At 55.4% G+C, this 17,525-nt stretch overlaps 1 protein-coding gene across 6 annotated transcripts in view; it reads right to left on the bottom strand.

The window, feature by feature from the left end:
* The window catches only part of RRP1 (ribosomal RNA processing 1), a 131,874-nt gene extending 123,957 nt beyond the window's left edge, over positions 1 to 7,917 (bottom strand). For 5 of the 6 annotated variants that reach the window (XM_072807141.1, XM_072807140.1, XM_072807137.1 and 2 more), the window contains exons 1-8: positions 7,729 to 7,917; positions 6,880 to 6,962; positions 5,031 to 5,088; positions 3,065 to 3,150; positions 2,515 to 2,576; positions 1,443 to 1,572; positions 1,294 to 1,358; positions 924 to 1,114 (exon numbers count right to left, since the gene is read on the bottom strand). In XM_072807141.1, coding sequence (XP_072663242.1) covers positions 924 to 1,114; positions 1,294 to 1,358; positions 1,443 to 1,572; positions 2,515 to 2,576; positions 3,065 to 3,150; positions 5,031 to 5,088; positions 6,880 to 6,962; positions 7,729 to 7,861 — 808 coding nt within the window. In that variant the 5' untranslated portion in view covers positions 7,862 to 7,917. Of the gene's footprint in view, positions 1 to 923; positions 1,115 to 1,293; positions 1,359 to 1,442; positions 1,573 to 2,514; positions 2,577 to 3,064; positions 3,151 to 5,030; positions 5,089 to 5,953; positions 6,001 to 6,879; positions 6,963 to 7,728 lie in introns of those variants that run through there. The other variant, XM_072807142.1, reaches the window with a different exon arrangement.
* Between the last annotated feature and the right edge of the window lie 9,608 nt (positions 7,918 to 17,525).

Raw genomic sequence — 17,525 nt, 5'->3', positions numbered from 1 at the left:
AACAGAGTATTTTAGTTTCTGCTCTGTGGAAAGCATAAAGCGTTCCAAGAAGGGTTTTTAATGTAGGCATTTTTTTTTTCACCCACGCTGTTGATTGCCAAATGTAATAGTCTGATCACGACGCTGAACAAACGTGTTTAAAAAAAAAAAAAAAAAAAGATTAACGTAGTAAACTTTACGTAACGTGGGTTTCACGAGAGAAAAAGAGTCGGAGGCAGGGAAGAATCCGGAAACTGGTGGAAGACGCACCCTCACAACCATGGGCCACAACACAGTCCATGAGCCCAACTGAGATCAAGGGATGTCCCACAAGGACCCTATTAGCATCAAGACCCCCAGTGGATGGGCAGCCCGGGTGGCTCAGCAGTTTAGCACCACCTTCAGCCCACGGCCTGATCCTGGAGACCCGGGATTGAGTCCCACCATGGGCACCTCAGTACAGATGCTGCTCCCAGCACAGGGACGCAGCCGTGATCACCAGAACTCCCTGTGCTGGGGGAGCCGACATCCAGGGAGAGGAAGGGCCATGAACAGTGAATAAGTAACTTAAGTAACCTTACAGGATTTGTGCCAGAAAAGATACCTTGTAGAGAAACCCAGCGAGTGAGACAGGGAAGGGGTGGAGAGGCTGTGTTTAAACAGGTGGTCTGGGTGGGATCGGAAAGGAGGGGTGAGCGGGGGCGGAAGCACCAGAGATGAACCATAGGTCAGAAAGGAGCCAGGGAGTCAGGAAGCACGGGGGGCGGGGGGAACTGGGAGATGGAGGACACATGTGCTTGTTTTTAAAGGTCACCCAGGCTGCCAAGCCGAGGAGAGATGCTGGGGACAGGCCCAGGAACAAGAGGACCAGATGAGAGGGGACCCCTGAAGCTTGCTGGGCCAGGACGGGCGCCACCACATGGGATGTGCCATGACCCCATTACCTGGCTTCCCGGATGGCACATCCTGTTTGCACTCATCATCCTCTGACATCCCGTCCTCGTTGTCCTCATCGTCATCATCCTCCTCCTCCTCCTGTGAGTCCACTTCATTCAGAAGGTCTTCAATGGCAAATGGGGCCTGTTCCACAATTGCTTCAAAGATGCCCCGAGTGATGTTATGCAAGACCAGGGAGCTGAGGGGCAGCAGGCACCAGGGCAGGCCAGTCAGTCCGGGCGCGACCTGCCCTCGGCAGCAGCCCCTCCGGCGACCTGGTTGCACACACCCAAACTCTCTCTTCCCAAGAGGGAGCAGCCATTTCCCACGGGCAGTCCTCCTGGGGGCCCAGGGAGGAGGAAGCCCCCTGCTACTTACTCCTTGGTCCGAGCAGCGATTGTGCAGAAGGGATCGATGAACCTGAGGTTCTGGTCTGCTGTCAGCTACGACGAGGGGGGGCTGTGTCAGTCTCTCGTGCGGGCGCAAGGGGAGGGGCTCAGCCGCCACCCGCAGCCCCCTGCCCTCACCTCAGCGGCGCCCACTTTGCTCAGCTCCTCCAGGAAGATCTCAAGGAAGTGGCTCTTCACTCCGCTGGGGGCCTGGCTGTCAGGGTGTAGGATCTCGGTCGTCAGCAGCTCCAGCAGCTGCTCGATCTGCCTGAGGAAGGAAGGAGGCCAGTAGGGCAGGTGGCCACACCAGGCTACGAGCCAGCGACGGTCCTCCACGTCACGGGAGCTCCGACAGGATGCCATCACGGGCGAGCGCCCAGCTTTCCCACCCGCACGGGAGGCAGCCTGGGCCCGGGGCTGTTCCCGCACAAAGCACTCATGGTTTCGGGTTCGTGACCACTGCTGGCACCAGCACAGGGGGCAAGAGGCGTCTCGGCTACGAAGGGCCAGGCGTGCAAACATTCACACAGGCTCCCTTTCTGTGCTCGGACCCCAAGTGGAAAGACAAAGGCCTGGCGTGACAGGAGGCTACAGCACGTCTCATGGGACTGTGCTCACGGGAACTGCCCAGGAAGGCAAAGAAAGGAGCCGGGAGGCCAGAGACGGGGAAGAGCTGCTTCCCGGGTTCCTCCACATGGAGTCCTCGGCCTGGGGCCGGCCACCCCTGCCCTCCCCCGACACGCCATTTTCAGTGGCCTCAGAGGCCTGGGGAAGTCCAAGGCTGGCCACAAAACAGTCCCCCTCTTAATCTGGGGGACACAGACTGCCCCTATCGCAAGCACCCCTGCCAAAAGTGACAAGTCTGGATGAATTAAATATTTCTAGAACCAAAACAAATAGCACTGCTGACAGCTGAATATACCACGCTACACCAAAAACACAGCACCTGGCTGGGAATCACCTGACGAATGATATCATAATAATAAGAGAAATCAATTTGGTTTCATAGGAAGAACTTACCAAGATTGAAAATGTTCATTTCTGGGAACCACGCACAAACTAATTTGAAACATGCTTCACCGTAAGCACCATCGGGTCCCCCTCCTGCTCCCCACCTGACCTCTCTTCACGACGCATGACAGCAAGAGAAACACACGGCCCCACCCCCAGGGCCGCGCAGAGCCGCTCTCCACATCCCGCCAGCACGCACCTTTCTTCCCACCCCTGCGTCTTCAGGGCCTTCAAGGACTCGTTCAGGACCATCCGCATGAGCTGTGACACAGACGGAGACCCTCGTCAGGGGGGACACAGCCCCAACTGCCCCAGAATCCCCCGTCCCGGACACCTCCGGGGCCCAAAGCCCATAGCGGACCACCCAGAGCTGTCAGTGGTCGGAGGGTCTGCATCAGGGCTCGCACTGCACACCGGTCTGCTGGCGCTCACGGGCTCAAGGCTCCTCCAGCAGGGGTGCGATGGCCGCAGCCCTGAGCTCCCCAGATGGGCCATTTTAACCCCCTCCTCGAATGGAAATCTGGGCACTGCTGAAGTAGAGGTCTGTGCCTACTCGGCAACCCTCGGCCTGCGCTCACCAGGAAAGGCCTGGGCTCCCCTCACAGCCCTTGCTCAGTCTTCAGGGGCACCACCTGCCAGGGCAGGACAGGCTCAGAGGCCACATCGCTCTGGGCCGTGCCCCCCCAGCCCTGCCCCCACGCCGCCGCCGGCACCCGAGGGCCCCGCAGAGGAGCGCGTGGTCTCCTCACCATGTAGAACTTATCCAGCCGCAGCCTGTCGATGCCCGTCCACTCGCGGTTCATGGTTTGCCAGAACGTCTGAAGGAACAGGTGCTCTGAAGGAGGAGAACAGACCAGAAGAGAATCACAGGGGAACACTGAAACCGTTCTGGAAGGGAGGTCAGAGATTATGGAGAAACCTGCTCAGGAGATCGTGTGCGGCCCAGTCTGCCCCACTCAGAGGCCACGATACAAACCGGAAGCAGAAATGGGGGCTAGGAGGCACCTCTGGAAGAGCAGCACTAGCTCCAACCTCTGCAGCCAGGGTCTCGGAAGAATGAGTTCAGAGCAGCTGGCAAAGCCACCAGCAAGAGAAGCAGCTGCTCAGGCCTGCACTTCCCCCTCCTACTCGGGTCAGGGTCCCTGCCTGATGCCCACGGGCCCGCTCTTCCCCCTCCTGCTCGGGTTGTGGTCCCTGCCTGATGCCCACGGGCCCGCTCTTCCTCCTCCTGCTCGGGCCGGGATCCCTGCCTGACGCCCATGAGCCTACTCTTCCCCCTTCCTGGCTCGGGCTGGGTCCCTGCCTGACACTCACACCTGGCCCCACTACATCCACTAACCCAACCAGGCACAAACCCTCCCAACATTACATCAGACACATGGTGCTACAGCCTAAACTGTGTCCCCCAAATTTCTCTCAAAGCCCTAAACCTAAACCTAAACCTCGAGTAAGACTTTATTTGAAGATGAGGTCTCTAAAGAGTTCTGGCAAAACGAGGTCACTGGTGTGGGCCCTACACCTGTCTGGCTGGTCCTTCTAAGAGATGAGAACACAGACACGCAGAGGGATGAGCGTGTGAGGACTGGGAGAAGACGGAGTCCTGATGCCCAGGAGAGGGGCCTTGGGGAAGCAGCCCTGCCCACGCCTGGACCTCAGCGAACAAATGTGGCCTCTCTGACCTCCTGTTGCAAGTTTCTCCTACAACAAAGGGCCGGTCCGATGCCTCAACGACGGACAAGCCCCAGTTCACTAACTCACTCGACTGTCACCAAGTGAATGCTTTGTACTTGGCCTTTGCTGAGCACAGTGACTCTTCTGCAGGTTTTCAGGTGAAAGTTACAACAGACGGGCCTCCGCGAATTACTCAGATGCTAATGACTCTCCCTAATGGAGACAGTGGTTACCGTACCTCCTTGTGCACCTCCCTGTGACTACCCTACCTACTCTAACCAAACTAAACCCATCCAGGTAACCAGGGTTTCCCCAGCAACAGCCAGTGATCTATGCTAGGGACGCTGTCCCCACCCCGAGCATTGGAGGTGCCCGGGCCTCACCCCCAGAGCCTGATCAAACTGGGCCTAGAGGCGAGACATCAAGATTTCTAAGGATGCTCAAGTGATCACAGCAGGCAGGCAGCAGGGCTGAGAACTAGGGATCTTGGGCAGGACCAAAACAGATGCGAGGGCACTGAGGGAACACCATGACCGTCAGGTGACTCAATCCAGCAACTTGGCAACACCGCCCCAAGTTTCCATTCTCATTTTAAAACATAAGCTAGGGATCCCTGGGTGGCGCAGTGGTTTGGCGCCTGCCTTTGGCCCAGGGCGCGATCCTGGAGACCCAGGATCGAATCCCACGTCGAGCTCCCTGCATGGAGCCTGCTTCTCCCTCTGCCTGTGTCTCTCTCTCTCTCTCTCTCTCTCTCTCTGTGTGACTATCATAAATAAATAAAAATGTAAAAAAAAATTAAAAAATAAATAAATAAATAAAACATAAGCTAGTGGCCCTTCAGCCTTGATTTCGTTCAGTCCACGCTGGATCAGTTAAGTTAATACTGTTGGACACTTAGGGCAGCATATCGCACATAAGTACCAGCAGACAGCACCCAGGACAAGGACCTCCCTCTTGCTTTAGGGTCTTAGATCGCAAGCCTTCCACGTCTGGTAGGGCGGCTCTGTCCTTCCCAAAGGGCTTACCCGGGATGAGGATACTCACGTGCCTCTGTGGTCTGAAAAGCATGGATGAGCTGGGAAATGGTCCTCCCTAGTTCTTCCTGGGTAGTAAATAGTAAAAAACTCTCAGACCCCAAAGAAACGTGGTCTTACAACAAGAAGCAAAAGCAGAAAGACAAGCACAGTAAATCCACACTCACTCACTGAGAACCAACTCCCACCAGCCCTTCTACTGTGCGTGCTTCAGGTCTGCAAGTTGTACTGTTTCGAGACCCTCCCCACCCCAACCTCCCTGCAGCCAGAACCAACAGATGCTCACCACAAGCAAGGGCAGACACTGCCCCCGACACCAAGGCTGAGCCTCAAGCAAGAGGCTAATGGTCAAAGGAGGGCACAGGACAGACAGGGTCACCTAACCAGCCACAGAGACTGACCAGACCCCAGAAACTACTCGCCGCCTGCCTGTGTCACTGTGCGAAGCGTCCCCAAGTGCACGTGTTGGATAGACAATCCCAAGGCCTGCCCTTGAGAGATCCCAGCGTAGGAGGCATCAAATACCACAAAAGAATCTGCATTATAAGTAAGGACCCTTGCCACCCAAGTGACTGAAAAAAAGTAATCAATTCACTCTGAGAAATATGGTTTTAAAAAAGCTAGCATTAAAGGCATCTGGGTGGCTTGGGCAGCTTAGGCAGCTGGGGGGTCTGATTCTTGGTTTCAGCTCAGGTCACGATCAGGGTCATAGGATGGAGCCCTGTGTGGGGCTCTGCACTCAGTGGGGAGTCTGCTTGGGGTTCTCTGTCTCTGCCCCCCACCCATGCATGCTCTGTAAATAAGTAAATAAAATCTTAAAAAAAAAAAAAAAAAGGGCAATGATGCTGCATGTGAGCTCCTGTCCTAGCAGCTGTGTGTCAGCACACACCCATCCAAACCCACAGAACATGCACACTAAGGGTGAACCCTCACATCCACTGGGGCTCCAGGGGGTGGTCCGTGTCAGGCAGGTTCATCACCTGTAAGAGACACACGACTCTGGCAGGGGAGGCTGTGCGCGTGTGGGGGGAGGCAGCGTACGAGAACTCTCTGCACCTTCCTCTCAATTTTGCTGCGAGCCGAAAACTGCTCCTTAAAAAGTCTAGGGCAGCTCGGGTGGCGCAGCGGTTTAGCACTGCCTTCGGCCCAGGGCGTGATCCTGGAGTCCTGGGACCGAGTCCCACATCGGGTTCCCTACATGGAGCCTTCTTCTCCCTCTTCCTGTGTCTCTGCCTCTCTCTCTCTCTCTGTCACGAATAAGTAAATAAATAAATCTTTTAAAAAATAAAAAGTCTACTTTTTTAGAAAAACAATTCTAAAAAAAATATATAATTCTAAAAAAACCCCAGCAGAACCCTGTTCTCAGCAGACGTGGGTCCTGTCCCTCCGTTTCCGTCATCTCAGCACTGTCTGCCGGCTTGGACACACATGGACAGCCCAGGTCTGCACCTATCACCTGTGCTGGCAATCGTCTGTCACCACGGTGCCCACCTCAGCAGCACGACACACTCCTACCAACGGCCTCGGCCCTCTGACCATAAAAATATAAAGCACTGGGATCCCTGGGTGGCGCAGTGGTTTAGCGCCTGCCTTTGGCCCAGGGCGCCATCCTGGAGACCCGGGATCGAATCCCACGTCGGGCTCCCGGTGCATGGAGCCTGCTTCTCCCTCTGCCTGTGTCTCTGCCTCTCTCTCTTTCTCTGTGTGACTATCATAAATAAATTTTAAAAAATAAAATAAAAAACATATATAAAGCACTGAAGCTGTAAACCTCTGCTCAGCGTCTCTGGCTGCGCTAATACGAGGCTGAACCACGTGATGCTCCAGCTAGTACCTCCTCGACCTCCTCATACACTCACCTGGAGGAGCGGCTTGTCCTGCATCCACATGCAATAAAACAGCCCTTTCCATACCTTCAGCAGCTCGTCGTGAGTGAAACCACCTGCATCGAAAACAGCAGCACTCAAAGCCAGCCCAAGTGCTTCCGAGCGCCAGGATCAAAGCCACGGAAGCGTGACTGCCTGCATGAGATCAAAGCCGTTAAAGACTCTGACCGTCAGAGAACCTGGGCCTCCCCGCCATCCTCTCAACTCAGAACCCGCTGCGCCTGCGGCTCTGAGTATTCCTGCAGGTAAAAGGCATCTCATTATTCAGTAACCACTGAGAATGTCCAAGTATCCGTCTCGGAGCCGCCGTTCTCCCGTTTCTGGACATTGCACGCCGCGTGGATGGGCGAGGGAGGCCTCCTCCGGCTTCACGCTCCGGGGTCCCCGCACTGTTCCGTGTTATGCAGGAAAAGTCAATTCACTCAAACCAGTAAGTCACCTGAAATGTTTCCGGAGATGCGACCTACGGTGCCGGGTGCCTTGGCACCAGGATGGGCATCCCCTGGGGGGGAGGGGGATGCTCCTTAAGCAGCGCGCAGGCCCAGCCCGGGTTCGCCCCACGAGGCCCGAGCGGGACTCCGCAATCTGCAGCCCTAGGGAGGTGGGGGGGGGGGGGGGGGGCTCTGCGGCCTCTGCAGGTGCTGGCGGCCACGCCCTCGGGAGCGCTCGCAAGCACGGCCCCCGCCCCGGCGGGGCTCAGACGGCCACCGAGCAGGCTGCCGCGGGGGGCCCGGCGGCGGGCGGCAGGGGACGCACCCCCGGGCCGCGGGGAGGACCCACCCACGTGGTCCGAGGCCCCCCCCCCCCCGCGCCCGCGCCCACCTGCGGCCCCCTGACTCCTCGCGACGATGTACTTCCGGAGCTTCCTCACCGCCCGGTCCCGGGCCACCTGCTCGTTTCCGGCCAGACGCTGCGCCAGCTGGATCTCCGGCGGGAGCTGCGCGCGCGGAGCCATGGCGGCCGCCGCCGAGCCCTCGGCTTCCGGGACCCAGTCTCGCCACCTGCGCGCGCGCGTGCGACGTCACTCGACGGCGCCGGTCGCCCTCGGGCGTGCGCAGACGGCCCCCTGCGCGGCGGTCTCGCCGGGGCGCGCCCGTGACGTCACACGGCGCGACGGCCTCTGCCGCGGCCGCGGACACCGCCGCTTAGCGGCCGGGCGGGGCGCTGACCTCGGCGCCTGGCCCTGCCGGAGCCCGCGTGGGCCCGGGACACGCGCGATTACAGACAGGCCGTTGAGCGCGTGCCCGGCGGCTGCGGTAGAGTCGGTAGAATCGGAGAGCGGCCCCGTGCCGCCCGGTGAACCCTTGATCCGGGCGACGTGCCCCCGGGTCAGCGGACGCGCGGCCGCACCCGCTGGCGGGAGGCAGGGGAAGGCCCGGGCCCCCGGGAGACGCCGGCGGAGCTGCAGGCTCCAGCCGCAACCACGGGCCTCCCCACCGCCCGCAGCACCGAGAGGGGGCGCGGGGGTGCGGCGGGGCACGGTGGGGTTCGCGGTGTGCAGAGCCAGGACCGCGCAGGGAAGGGGGCCTGTGGCGTCGGGCTCTTCTCGGTGCTTACAACCGCCTGGTCGTTGATTCAAGAAAGCGCGGTAGGAAGTAACCGCTGGCATCTGCAGGGGAGCGAGAGCGCACAGCCCAGCACCTACCGGGGAGCGAGAGCGCACAGCCCCAGCATCTGTACTGGAGTGAGAGCTCACCAACCCCCGCATCTACAGTGGAGCAAGAGCTCACCAACCCCAGCAACTACAGTGGAGCAAGAGCTCACCAACCCCCGCATCTACAGTGGAGCAAGAGCTCACCAACCCCAGCATCTACAGTGGAGCAAGAGCTCACCAACCCCAGCAACTACAGTGGAGCAAGAGCTCACCAACCCCAGCATCTACAGTGGAGCAAGAGCTCACCAACCCCAGCATCTACAGTGGAGCAAGAGCTCACCAACCCCAGCAACTACAGTGGAGCAAGAGCTCACCAACCCCAGCATCTACAGTGGAGCAAGAGCTCACCAACCCCCGCATCTACAGTGGAGCAAGAGCTCACCAACCCCAGCATCTACAGTGGAGCAAGAGCTCACCAACCCCAGCATCTGTAGTGGAGCGAGAGCTCACAACCCCAGCATCATCTACACCGGAGCGAGAGCTCACAACCCGAGCATCTACAGTGGAGTGAGAACTCGCCAACCCCAGCATCTGTACTGGAGCGAGAGTGCTCACCACCGCCAGCATCACTTGTGGGGTAGTCTAGCCTGAACCTTGCCCAGCCTCTAGGGCTGCACCCCAGGTCTCAGGACGTAGGAGCTGTCTACCCACAGTGCGTAGAAAACCGCCAACCCAGGTCTGGGACAGTTTGCAGGGCAGCTGTCCTGATGTCTTCACAGTTAACATCGTAAACAAGGACTGACTGAATAGAGGGGGGAGTGCAACTTACAAATCTTGATTGGATCCTGGTTCAAAGAAAAAGCTAAAAAGTCATTTTGGAAATAGTTGAAAAAGCTTTCATACAGACTACGTTTCTTTTTTAGCGCAGAATAGTTTTTTTTTTTTTAAAGGATTTTATTTATTCACGAGAGAGGCAGAGACACAGGCAGAGGGAGAAGCAGGCTCCACGCAGGGAGCCCAATGTGGGACTTGATCCCGGGACTCCAGGATCACACCCTGGGCCGAAGGCAGACGCTCAACCCCTGATCCCACCCAGGGATCCCCGCAGAATAGTTTCTTAGGTGTGACAGTGGTGTTTACCTAGAGGGGGATTCAGCAGGCTTTTTCTGTGTGTGTCCAGGGACCCCACGACTACCCCCAGGTTCCCTGATGTGCTAGGAGGACTCTTGACTGTGGTTTATTATGACAAAAGGATACAAAGCAAAATTAGCATAGGGAAAAGGACTTGTGGAATGAGTCAAGGAGGAAGCTTCCAGAAGCTTCTCCCAGTGGGGGTTACGTAGAACTTGCTTAATTCCCCAGCAAAGAGCAGTACACACATATGAAATGTTATATACCAGGAGCCTGGTCAGAGGTCAGCGCCAGGCTCCTACCTGGAGCCAGTCACCCGGGAGCTCTCTGCCTGGCTCCTAGCAAAATTCCAGACTCCCAGCAGGAGAACAAGTGTTCAGCACAAGCCTGTGACAATTAACGCAGGGAAACCTCACCGTAGGGGGGATGGGAAGTTGGAAGGGGGATCCCCACCACGTCAATCGCAGACCCAACAGAAGGACCCCCCCACAGGGGAGACTCGGCAGTGACAGGTCCCGACGGGGAAGGACACACACCGCACGTCCTATAAGAAGCTAGCCGCTTCTGCAACGTAGCTTGTGAGAAACCGTCATCACCCCAAACTCATGCTTTTCTCCAGTGGACTTCTGTTCAAAACTGCTTCTTCCAACTTCCTCCTTCTTCCCCACAAAATAAAGTTTCTCTCCTTCGTCGGACCAGCGGTTTTTTTCGGTAGCTTGCTTATTTCCAGTTAGATTCTCTGCTGAGAATAAACCTGAATAAACCCATTGTAGCTGGTAACAATAACTTTTTATTTTATTTTATTTTATTTTTTAACTTTTTATTTTTAAGGTCAACAAACCACATGGTTTGTGCAAATGGTTTTGGCACACTGAGGCACCCTTATCACGTGGTGGGAACCCTCTGGACACCCACATTCCCAGACACCAGTGTAATTCATGAGGTTCTGAGCAGAGCAGTCAGGACTTGTGTCAACCCTCTTCCACAACACAGATAAGATAGTGTTTTCAGAATCATGGGCCACACAACTGCTACTGTGGTGCAAGAGCAGCCACAGACCTTATGTAAATGACGATCATGGCTGTGTACCAATAAAACTTTATTTTCAAAACCAGGTGGAATGAGGGGTGCCTGGCTGGTTTAGCCGGTGGAGCACACCACTCTTGATCTGGGGGACATGAGTTCGAGCCCCATGTTGGGCATAGAGCTTACTGAAAAAAAACATAACTAAACACATGATGCGATGGATCTGGCCCACGGATGGTAGCTTGCCAATACCAGCTGTCAAAGGATGTCCTTTTAGGAAAGTTTTACTTTTTAAAAAATGTTTATTAATCAATTAATTAATTTATTTATTTGTTTATTTATGATAGACAGAGAGAGAGAGAGAGGCAGAGACATAGGCAGAGGGAGAAGCAGGCTCCATGCCGGAAGCCCGATGTGGGACTCAATCCCAGGACTCCAGGATCGCGCCCCGGGCCAGGTGCTAAACCGCTGAACCACCCAGGGATCCCCACTTTTAGGAAAGTTTTAGGAGACAACTGCAGAGTGGTGACAGTGAACCATCCTGACTTCCACAACTCTGCTCTTCCTGATGTCTGGAAGTTAATGCAATAAATAATCACGTAATATGGCAAAATATTAGCAAAGGTTGACGCTAGTGGCAGGAGCACAGGTGTTCGTTGCCCTGTTTTTCCCACAGTCTCTATGTTTGGAGATTTCCATGACAAAATGTTGGGAAACGTTTTAGAAACTGGTTTTAGCAGCAGAATGAACTTTTTGACCAACTGTTTAAGTGCCATCCATAAATAGCGACGCCGTGAACGAGACAAGGTCAGTCTCTACAAAGGGCAGCGGGTGAGGCTGGGAACAATCCGAAAGCAGGAGAAAGAAGACAGAAGACAACTGAGCCTGAAGAAAAGAGCAATTTTAATAATCACAGTGAATCTGTGACATGAAATTTCACAAAAAAAAAGTCAATGAAATGGACCAACATATAGTTTTAAAATACGCCTTATAGTATAAACAACGATTGGACGTTTGCAGCTAATGAAATATTTGCATCCTATGCAGTGTATCTAAGAAATAAATGTGCGGGGCGCCTGAGTGGCTCAGTCGGTTGGGCTTCTGACTCTTTTTTTATATATATAAATTTATTTTTTATTGGTGTTCAATTTGCCAACGTACAGAATAACACCCAGTGCTCATCCCGTCAAGTGACCCCCTCAGTGCCCGTCACCCAGTCACCCCCACCCCCCACCCACCTCCCCTTCCACCACCTCTAGTTTGTTTCCCAGAGTTAGGAGTCTTCATGTTCTGTCTCCCTTTCTGATTGATTTTGACTCAGGTCGTGGTCTCAGGGTCATGACATCGAGCCCCCTGTCCTGTCGGGCTCTGTGCTCAGCAGGGCGCCTGGAGATCCTCTCTCTTCCCCTCCGTCTGCCACTTCCCTCACACTCGCTCGTGCTCACACTCTCTCACTCTCTCAAAATATTTTCAAAAATAAATAAACGTGCTCTGTCCTGAATGCAAAATCATCCCTCTTTGGGAAACTTTTCAAAGCCGGCTGTGCCTTGCAGGCAAGAACCGGCAGTGGTGTTTGCAGAGTCTCAAAGGTCCTTACTGGTTCCAATAGGGAAGCAGCAAGTCAGGGTGCAGAAACCCGGCTGGCACGTCTTTACTCTGGACAGAAGTCAACATCGCCAGCGGTAAGACCCACGGGTGCCAGGCACCCTCAGTAAGGTGCGCCGAGAGGACACAGCCTCACCGTGGCGGTGACGTGAGCAAACCTCTGTAAAGGCTCGTACACGAGGGGAGCCTGTTCAGATTTCCAAGTCGGCGTGACTGTCCACGACCCTAGCGGGACCCGGAGCCCGACTGCGGCCCGCCCTCCTGGGGCCCCTGCTCCGGGCCCCCAGCCGAGGGGATCGCGTGCTCCTGCTCCCACATTCTTTCGCCGCACGACTGTGACTCCTGCCGTCCGTCTGCACGACTGTGACTCCTTAGTCCTTTCACAGGATGTAAGGAGCACGCGGCCCCATGAACACTGTCCACGCTCCAGAGCATAACGGGCTCGAAGAAAACTCTCGTTCTTTTAGAGATGAGAATCTCTAATTCTATTCGTGTTGCCTCAACAGCAGCATTCTTGCCCAAACTGCATCACCCCTATCTGATCATGAGGCAATATCCCAGGAGCCCCAAAGACCATCAGTCCTCAAAACAGGTGGTTTGCACTCTTCAAAAAGGTCAAGTTCCTGAAAGACAAAGGCTGAGAAACTGAGTGTGCACTAGCAGCCTGGGAGGAGCGCGGCCCAGAGGGATGACTTTGCGGGGACGAAGAGCAATGAGTCACCCTGTGGGTCGGCTCCCCTGCCCTAAACCCAGACCCTTCCTGCCCGGATCGCTGCCGCCCCTGCCTCTGTACGGGGCCACATGCAGGGCAACTGGATGCAGAGTCTGCGGAAGCTACACCGTCTTTGGGGCCTGAAGTTAGTTCAGTAGAAAACGTTCTAAGTATTAAGAGAGTCTGGTGGGAACTAGGGGAACGGGTGTCTCTCTCCACTTCCACGCACATCACCCCGTGCCATCTGCCCCCAGGACGGCGCACCCAGGACAGCGTCGTGGTCCCAGTGCATAGGGACACCTGCCCAGGGGGTGTGGGTAGTGACAGAGGCGCCCGCGGACTCCTCGGGGAGCGAGGACCGTGGTGCTTCCACACGGTATCACGCAGACCCGCTTCTCATCCCTGTCCTGCTTGTGTCTCGGTTTTTTAGAGCGTAGCAAACTCCGCGTTCGCGGGTCCTGTGTGTTCGCCCAACTCGGCCTCCTGGCTCCGGGCTCGCCCTGATGCAGACGGGCAGGCCCCAGAGCGAGTGTGTGTGTGTGTGTGTGTGTGTGTGTGTGTGTGTGTGTGCAGGTGTGGAAGCGTGTGGGGTGTGGGGCGAGGGATGTCGGTTTCCCTCAGGGCCAGAAGTTGGCGGGGCCAGGTGCCCTCCGCAGACTCTGGGGCGTCCTCCCCGCTCCCGGGCTCCCCGCGGCCCGCAGTCTGGGCCCCGCCCCTCCCCGTGCACCCCGGCTTCCTTCCCACCCATCTCCCTGGTCCTCTGGTTTCCTTATAAAGGATACCAGCCCTTGGGGTTAGGGCCCTCCCTGATCCACTAGGAGCCTCTCCTAACTGCTGACATCTGCAAACACCCCACTTCCAGACCAACGTCACCGGCTCGGGTTCCGGGTGCACGTGACTTTCGGGGAGCCCCTGCAGATCCCGGCGGTCGGGGCCCGGGGTACGGAAGGTGGAACCCGGACTCGCACCACCATCTCGCGGGCTGCTCCCCGCACCTAGGACTCTCCCTTCAGGAAACCCCCAAAATACGCTGCCAGGGAGGGGGGTACGATTTTTGCCACTTCACGGGGGAGTGAAGAGGCTCCAGCTTGTGTTTCTGCCCGGAGCCTGCAAGACACAAAGCAGAGGGTGCGTCCAGGCTGAGCCCGGGCACCCGGGAGCCAGCCAGGGCCGCGTCGCAGGTGGCCCGTCGGGGTCCCCACCCTCAGGAGGACTGCTGTGGCTCTGTCACCACCATCTTGAAATCCTTCATATTTTCTAAATGAGGGGCCCAAAGATTCACGTTGCTCCGGGCCCCGATCCCCGCGCCTGCAGCCGCGGACCTTCCCTCCAGGCTCCAGTTCACCCACTCGGATCGCACAGCGGCCTCTTCCTCATGTTGATGCTCTCGATTTTTCATTATAGGTAATTAGGGAAATAAGAAAAATTAGAGGAAGGAGCCAGACACAGCGTCGGGGTCTGAAGGAACAACTTTGCACGCATCTCGGTCTTTTCGGTGCATGAGATTTTCATTCATTACACATTCATTTACTAATGTAACTTGTTAATTATATTCATCACACTAGATCGACAGTTTTGAAACTGCTCTTGTTTTTCTTTTAAAGATTTTATGTGAGAGAGAGAGCAAGAGAGAGCCCATGTGGGGGGGGGGGCAGGGAGAGGGAGAAGCAGAAGTTCCCCGCTGAGCAGGGAGCCCGACTCGGGACTCGATCCCAGGACCCCGTAGATCATGACCTGAGTGGAAGGCAGACGCTTCGCCGACAGAGCCACCCAGGGGCCCCTGCAACTGCTTTTCAGTAACACCCCTACCATTTCCCCCGTGATATTATTAACTTCCCAAGAATATGCAGTATTCCAACATAAAACAATTCTTGTTCCTAAAAACAAAACAAAAATAGTTGTTTAAATAAAACTTTGGAAAAATACATCAGATCACAGGGAGCAAAGTTATTAAATGCCTGCATCCCACCCTCAGAGGCGTCAACAGCTCAGTGAATACGTCAATCCCGAGGTGCCCGGGCCCCACGGAGCCCCCCAGGAACCCGAGTCTCCAGGGACAGGCTGCAAACTCGCATTTCCACAAGCAGCTGGTGGAGCAGACGGCAGGGAAATGGGGGAAACGCTCTTCTAGAAGCCCTTCCAACCGCACAGCCCCCTGCTATGGACGGGGGCTGACCACTGACGTGCTTCTAAATTCTGGGATGGAAATTTTTATAAACTTTCTCTCCACCCAAGAACTGTCCTTAACTCCTGGTATTGATGGCTCCGACCGTGGTTTTATTTCTGATTCACAGCAGCATGTGAGAAGCAAATATTTATTCAGTGCCTCCTGTGTGACAGGACGGCGAGGAATAGGCCCACTGCCGTCTGCCCGCTGGGGACCCCACCCAGGACGCAGGTCCTTAGGACACGTGGGGAGAACCTCTGGCATGCCCAGGCAGGTGGACCAGGTGGACCCAGAGAGTCCACTGCCCCCGACCTTGGCCCCGGGCATCCCCTGGGTTGTGCTGAGGCTTCTCTGCTTAGGGCACCCCTTGCCTGCATTAGTTGATTAGATGGTACATCTGTTCCTTCCTTTGACTCGCCCCGATTTTTGCAGCTCCCTCCACCCTTCCAGGGGGCTCAGGGCTGCCTCTGCAGGTGCTGGCTCCCTTCGAGGGCCCTGGCTCAGAGCTAAAGCCATGGTCCACTTGGTTTGTAGCAAGCACAGGTGGCCAGGCGTGTGATGGGCACTAATGCGGGAGGCAGGACCGCGCTGTGCCCACGTGGGGCCCCTGGCTTTAGGTTTACCTTCACTGTCCCTCCCTTGTGAACGGAGATGAACTGGTAACTGGTAAACGCTTAGCTGTGTAAATGTTCCATCTTTCCTTTTCTTCCTGTTTTTCCTTTCTTTTTCTTTTTTTTTTTTTAAGGGTTTCTTAGGCTAGAATTGAATTAGCAACCAATTTGGGATACATGGGTGGCTCAGGGCATGACCCCGGGGTCCTGGGATCGAGTCCCACGAGTCCCACGTCGGGCTCCCTGCATGGGGCCTGCTTCTCCTTCTGCCTGTGTCTCCGCCTCTCTCTGTGTCTCTCATGAATAAATAAATAACATCTTAAAAAAAAAAAAAGGAATTAGCAACCGATTCTGATGACAATTTTTTGCATATGGGAACACAAGCCACAACTGATTAGCTGCAGAAGCAGGTCTGTGGATCACCTGCCTGCGAGCACCAAGAGGAAAGCAAAAGAGATGAGCACCTTGCTGAGGAAGAAAGGACCCCGAGACGCTGAGAAACAAAGCCCTCGGCTTCCCTATGCCGGGGAAAATCAGGGACTTCACAGATTTCAAGCTGAAGCGATGTCCGAGGCCCTGGAGCGGCTCCAGGACCCTGGCTGGGCAGACAGGATATTTGGTCTTTTTCTCCAGCTCCAGCAACATGAGAACCCCGGGGCATTAAGGAATGAGAGATAAGTGTCAGTCAGTCTTCCAGAGCCTTTGGACAGAAAAAGTAATGCTAATTATGGGAGAGATTTACGTTAGTGTACTAATTATAGGCAGTCATAGTAATAACACTATTAGTTCACCCTGGGGGCTCGGACGCTGCCCCAAATGTTTCACACTTAGTAACTCATTTAGTACTTTTTTTTTTTTAAGATTTTTTTTTTTATTTATTCACGAGAGACACACACAGAGAGGTAGAGACACAGGCAGAAAGAGAAGCAGGCTCCCTGCAGGGTCGATCCCAGGACCCCGGGATCACGCCCTGAGCCAAAGGCAAACGCTCAACCACTCAGCCACCCAGGGGTCCCTCATTTAGTACTTAGGAAAAAACAAAAACAAAAACAAAATTCAAAACCCTTTGAGGTTGCTTATGAGTATTATCCCCACAGAGAGGGCCAGAGATGCTCAGCAGTTAGTCCTGTGCCACAGAGCAGTACGAGGGAGGCCTGCCTGCATCTGAGTTCGAGCATTTGGCCTCCAGAGCCTCCTTGCTGTGGCTGCTGTAAAACATCTGTCTGGAACCAGGTATGAGCAGAGAACTCTGACCCACACACAACCTCTACAACCACCATCTAGAAGCCAGACCATGGCCACAGGCCTCTGTGGCCTCAAGCCCGGACCAGTTAGGAGGCGGCTGTGACTGCCAGCTTCTCTTCCCCTTCTAGCTCAGGACAGCCAGAGAAAACCGAATCCAGCCCTGAAAACAATCCCACAGGATGCCCAGCTTGTAGTGAGCCCACCCACAGACCCCATGGAGCACACCCGAGTATTCCTTGTTTTCCATGATCAAGCTGTCCCCCACCCCTGCCTGCTGTGAGTCTCTGCCAAACCCAGGTGACAGTGGGACCCCCAGCCACAAGCCAGCTCTGAATTAACAGCTTTTGCTCACCGTCCTTTGGCTGGTCTTTACTTACTTCCCAGGGTATTACCCTCCTATTTGTAAAATGTTGAGTAGGGGAAAGGGAAGGCTAGGTAGGGAGAGAGAAGTAGGGGGCCATGGGATGAGGCTCACAAAAATCCCAAAAATGTGGAGGTGTAAGGTAACCAGAGAGGAAGAAACAAACA

This window comes from Canis lupus, chromosome 30, assembly GCF_048164855.1.
Source record: "Canis lupus baileyi chromosome 30, mCanLup2.hap1, whole genome shotgun sequence".
In the NCBI taxonomy this organism is placed as follows: Eukaryota; Metazoa; Chordata; class Mammalia; order Carnivora; family Canidae; genus Canis; species Canis lupus.
This window is presented reverse-complemented; position numbering and strand designations above follow the sequence as displayed.